Below are 5,412 nucleotides of genomic sequence, written 5' to 3' on the forward strand. Positions count from 1 at the left end.
ATTATTTTATCTTATAAATTAAGGAATCTGATGTTATTTGGAATTAAAGTTGGGAAATTTGGGCAATTTTAGCCAGTCAACAGACAGCATGGCATTAGTAGCTTGTTACCATGACAACAGGATGCTGTGTTGTGGTTCACTTCACTGTTATCTGTGATGCATGTTGTTCAATGTTGATTTTTTACAATTGATTCTTCACACCACGAGATTCTTTTCACCTGTTTTTAATTTTTCTGTGTTAGTATTTTTCTGTGCTTTTTGTGTATATTTTCTTATCATAGTTTACAAATCCAAACATGAAAACGTTACTCAACTTCGGAGATTTGGAGACAGACACCCGCTTTTCACGTACACACACTTATAAATTAATGATGTACATAAATACATGGCAGGTATACATGATACTGAAATGCGCATAAAGTAAACACATGCAGACAAATAGGTTAAACTAAAGTGTTTGACCCGAGCAAAAAACAAAAGAAAAATAGTGTAATAGATGTAAAATAACTTGCCTTAAATGAATAGTTGTCCAATTAGATGAGAGGAATTAGCAGTAAAAATTACCCCTCCCCAAATACCAGCAGAATTCTTAATACCCACTACTAGAAGGACTTTATCTTCTCCACAGGAAAAAATAACGGAGTACCTCATCACAAAGTTCAAAAAGTTGGCAGATTATTATTATTGTTGCTGTTGTTGTTGTTATTATTATTATTATCATCGTATCAACAACTCCTCAAGAAATAATTTCCATATAGACCCCTCCACAACATACAAAACTGACACACACGCACCCAACAAATTTTAACATATAAACAGCTTTCCAAACGCAACGAATAACGTTCATGCCAGGGATCATGTATGTATGGGAATATTTAAATATACATATATGTATGTATGTACTTATGTGTGAGGGGATAGATATATATGTGTATGTCCTCCTCACATGTGGTGACAGTGACTGTTGACTATTTTGGTGTGCATGTGCAGCCATCTGTGTATGTGTATCTGGACACACATATGTACTCATCTATCTATGCTCTTGTATCCATATATATCTATGTATGGTTATGTATACATGCATAGGCATGTATATTGGAGTTTTTATAACTACTTATATGGTTTTATATACTGTTTGTAGGCTTTTTTATGAGCCTTATATTTTTATATTTTCCTTTTTTATTTTTATTTTTTATTTTTACTTTATTCTTATTTTATATTTGTATTGAATTTTGTAAATCTCTGAAGAGGCCTAGCAAATCATACAGGTACTGCCATTACATCATTTTCATCTATTAATTACTCCGGCATACAAGAGCTATAGAGATAGAATGGGGCATGCCAACACTAGGCTGAAACAGCTGTAAGTTTCTGACCCTTCTCCAATTGCTAAATGTCCTTTATATTTGAAATCAGAATTGTTAATATGACATGGTATGTCATAAGTGTCTATATATTGTGTTCTTTGTCAATTTAGTTATAAAATAAACAGATTAATCAACAGAATACATTGTCTGCAAGTCAATAGGTACCGCATATTCTCCTCCATTTTCTCAATTATATATATATATATATACACACACACATACACACACACACACACACATATATATATACTAGCAGAAGTGCCCAGCGTTGCTCAGGGCTTAATTGTTTTAAAGTACTGTTGATGATTCTACTCAATTATGATTATTGAGGAAAGATTGCTATAAGTTGACGACCAACCAATCGATTTGCAACTGGACAGAAAGCCCTGCCAAGAGCATTGCAACACTCTGAGAAGGGGGTAACAATAGAATGCGAGGTGGCCCTGAAAAGGCTGTTTTATTGTTCTCACAATTGTAACAATGTCTTAGGTAGTCATGTAAGGATGTGTAAAACGTTTGCAAGTGAATACGGCATCTTCCTTTCCCATCAACGGTAGTGGACGTGCTGTTACAAAACTTCATGGTCTATGGAAACAGAATAGATGTCCTATGGTGGGAAGATGAGGATTAATCATGGGTTAGTAAATACGGGTAAGTTTGAAAATATACAACAATAGCATCTACTCACCATATGTCAGATGGGAAAGACTATAGTGGTGCTGAATAGATGAATCAGAACACGTGTCTCGTGAAGCTGTTGTGTAAAATGACCTGTTGCTTTAGAATAGTTTGTATTTGATGTAAAATGTAATGGTGTAAAATATAATGGTGGGAGAGAGGATGTATGTATTTAGTTTTATCGACTGTTTAAGTGTTGTTATTTTATGTAAATTGTAATGGTATGTAAGAGATAGTTACTTCTTCGTGTAATTATTTTTATCCATTTGTTTCATTGATCATTGTTATGATTACATTTGTTGTTGTATGAAATGATATGTTGCTTGGTTTTCAAATAGTATCTTGCGATAATGTTGCTGATGTAGTAAACTGTGATGGTGAGAGAGGAGATAGAAGGGGGAGATGTATCATGCACATTGGATGTAGAAGATGAGGCTGGTGTACTGACGAAGTGAGTGAAATAGAACTGAGCAGAGTGCAGGTGTTGGTGAAGTGTGAAGTAATTGCAGGGAACCGCCTAAAAATGTAAATCTCATAATAAAAGCATTGTTGACTCTTTGAGAGTTGTATGGAATTGAAATACTAAGCTGTCCATCATCCTCTGATGCCTGCCCAATGGGTGTTGGTGAGTAACAACAGGTGACTTTTGATCAGGGTCTGATTTGTAATAAAGTTTTGTAACACTGCGAGAATCAGCGTTTTTACAGCTGATATTTGGGAGTGTCAAGTGCACTGCAATGAATATGAACCTACACCTACTTAGAAATTACTGATGAAAAGTAAGAAATTTAAAAAATTGTTTAAATTAATAAAATTAGGAATCGAAGTAATCCTATAAAACTTCCTTGTATACAATGTTTTTTGTTTTTTCTTGTGGAACGAATGCGAAAGCATCACGCTTGCAATCAACGTAAAGCTGACCATGAGAGAAACACGGCTCCCCTAAATGTATTCCTGTGACAGACAGTGTTTGCCCCTGTGCTTTGTTAATTGACATTGCAAAGCATGGCCTCACTGGGAACTGGGACCTCCGAAATGTGAAAGGTAGGTCTGCTGCTGATGAGAAAAGATGCATTCTGGGTATGAAGACAACGTTGCCTCGACTGCACCGTGATTATCGTGGCCTCAATCAGTTTGGGAGATAAGGACTTAATGATTAAATGTGTGCCATTGCATTGTTTAGGCAAAACCAAATTTCGAATGAGCCATTATGGGGGCACCAACTTTAAGTTTGAGAATGTGTGGGGGTAGTCCAGGGGGCTCAAAGGAATTTAGTACTTCTATTGGATAGTTGATGACGTCCTCAGGGTCAGGAGTTGTATCAATAGACTTATATATATAGCCATCCCCAGGAATGATTTTTAGCATTTGATCATTAATATGGTTAACAGTTGTATTCTTCGGGGCCAGAATAGCCCTTTGGTCAATCCAATCCATATTATGATAATTTGCTTGGAGATCTGGGAAAACTGCATCATGCATCAGTGAGATCAGAAGGCGTATTAACAATGGTATAAAGTGAATCAATGGCAATATTACCTTTTCATCGCAGGGAGTGAGAAATTTCTGCTGATGCTACATCATCTCGCATATGAGCCCGCATGTTAGTGTGAAGTTTGAGAGTCTTCACCAGGGGCCACAATGCAGATGACTTACGACGCGCATGTACTGTATCAGCTCTATTCCTCTTGGGAATAACTGGCAGTGTTTGCCTGAAGTCCCCTGAAAGAAAAAATGTTATGCCTCCCATGGGAACTGTAGAGTCTTTGATGTCTCTCAGAGATCTATCTAGCGCCTCAAGAGCACCTCTGTGGGCCATTGTATATTCATCCCAAACGATAAGCTTGCATCGTCTGAACACTTCTGCCTGATCTGAGCTGTTACTGATGTTGCAAATTGGTGTGTCCGTCTTCGCTAAGTCAAGAGGGAGCTTGAAAGCGGAGTGAGCTATCCTGCCACCTGGCAACAAAGTAGCCGCAATTCCAGATGATGCCACAGCTAAGGCAATGCCTTGTGTTCGCCTAATCTCAGTCAATATTAATTTTGTCACAAAAGTTTTGCCAGTTCCCACAGGAGCGTCGAGGAAGAAAATCCCCCCAGCTTTGTCCCGGACAGAATTAATAACGGAGTTGTAAGTGAACTTCTGTTCTGGAAGGAGCTTTGGCTCATTGTTTGCTATGTACTGGGCAAGTTCGTCAACATTATAACATGTCTCACGCAGCAAATCAGAAGACAGTGTGTTTGGGCGTTCCCGGTTTGTTGAAGGTAGGCCATACACTACCAACGCACTCCCGCCCATATTGAAAACAGTATCTCCGATTTCAAGCAGCGCTCTGTTGTAAATGAGGTCACTGTACTCGACGTCGATTGATGGATTTAGCAAGTGAACCTGATACAGGAAATCTTCAGACATGTAATTTTTGTAGGTCAGCCATAAAGAGACGGGATCACCCAAGTCGCACCATAGGAGTAGAATAGAGAAAAGCGATCTTAGTCTTTTAGGGGATTTTAACAAAACGCCCTCCACCATAGTGGCGACCCATTGTGAATCGTCCTCCAAAAGTCCACGCCTGAAGCAGGCTTCGCGGAAAGTGTCACATAATTCACCGTCAACAGTTCTTATGTCTTGAAAGCTTTGTGGGCCGACAACGTCATGAAGGAGAAGGTGAAGGTGAAAACACTCTCCTTAGACAACTGTTAAACTTGAAACAGAGATGTCCTTGAACATCCTGACCTGACTTCCTACGCACCCAAGTGTTCTTTGACCACACATAGTAGGACGGAACCTGAGAGTATAAAAGTGTTTTGGCAAATGTGTCAATTTGGGAAAGCCTAAAAAAACCAGTCAAAGTTGTTTCTTTTGGATTGACTGCCAATAGAGCAGCAGTCTGTTCAGTAAAATAAGTCTGCTGGCTGTTTTCCAAATGAACTGCTAGTTGTATGATGGCGGTGTTCCTTTGGTGAAGCAGAAACCCGAATATCCGCCAAAAAGCTTTACCACTGCTGATATATCGACCTGCCAAGTAGTGCAATATTTTGTCCATGCTATTGTCCTTTTGAAGGCCGAACATGGCAGCGTCCGAACCCTTGTTAACATATTTACATATGTACTTAATTGATTTTACTGAATGACAGAACTCCACATTTATATGAGCATTGAAAATTTTCATCAGTAATGGACAGTATGGGACCACCCATCTATTATCATCTTGATGACCCTGTAAGGTTATAGTGAATCCCCCATTCTCAGGCCGCCTTCATCTGTACAGTGGATATGCATTGCCAGCAGTCTGGGTCTCATCCACGAAACTCTTTGTGTATCGTTTAGTGCACACATGGTCTTTGTGGCATGAGGAGAATTTTTGAA

General features: G+C 38.6%; 1 protein-coding gene across 1 annotated transcript; it reads right to left on the reverse strand.

Moving 5' to 3' along the window:
• Window positions 1–3,588: 3,588 nt before the first annotated feature.
• Window positions 3,589–4,575, reverse strand: LOC106874081 (uncharacterized). Its single transcript, XM_014921675.1, has one exon. The coding sequence runs from the start codon at window positions 4,573–4,575 to the stop codon at window positions 3,589–3,591; it is 987 nt and encodes a 328-aa protein (XP_014777161.1).
• Window positions 4,576–5,412: the final 837 nt, after the last annotated feature.

Source organism: Octopus bimaculoides, chromosome 21 (genome assembly GCF_001194135.2).
Source record: "Octopus bimaculoides isolate UCB-OBI-ISO-001 chromosome 21, ASM119413v2, whole genome shotgun sequence".
NCBI lineage: Eukaryota > Metazoa > Mollusca > Cephalopoda > Octopoda > Octopodidae > Octopus > Octopus bimaculoides.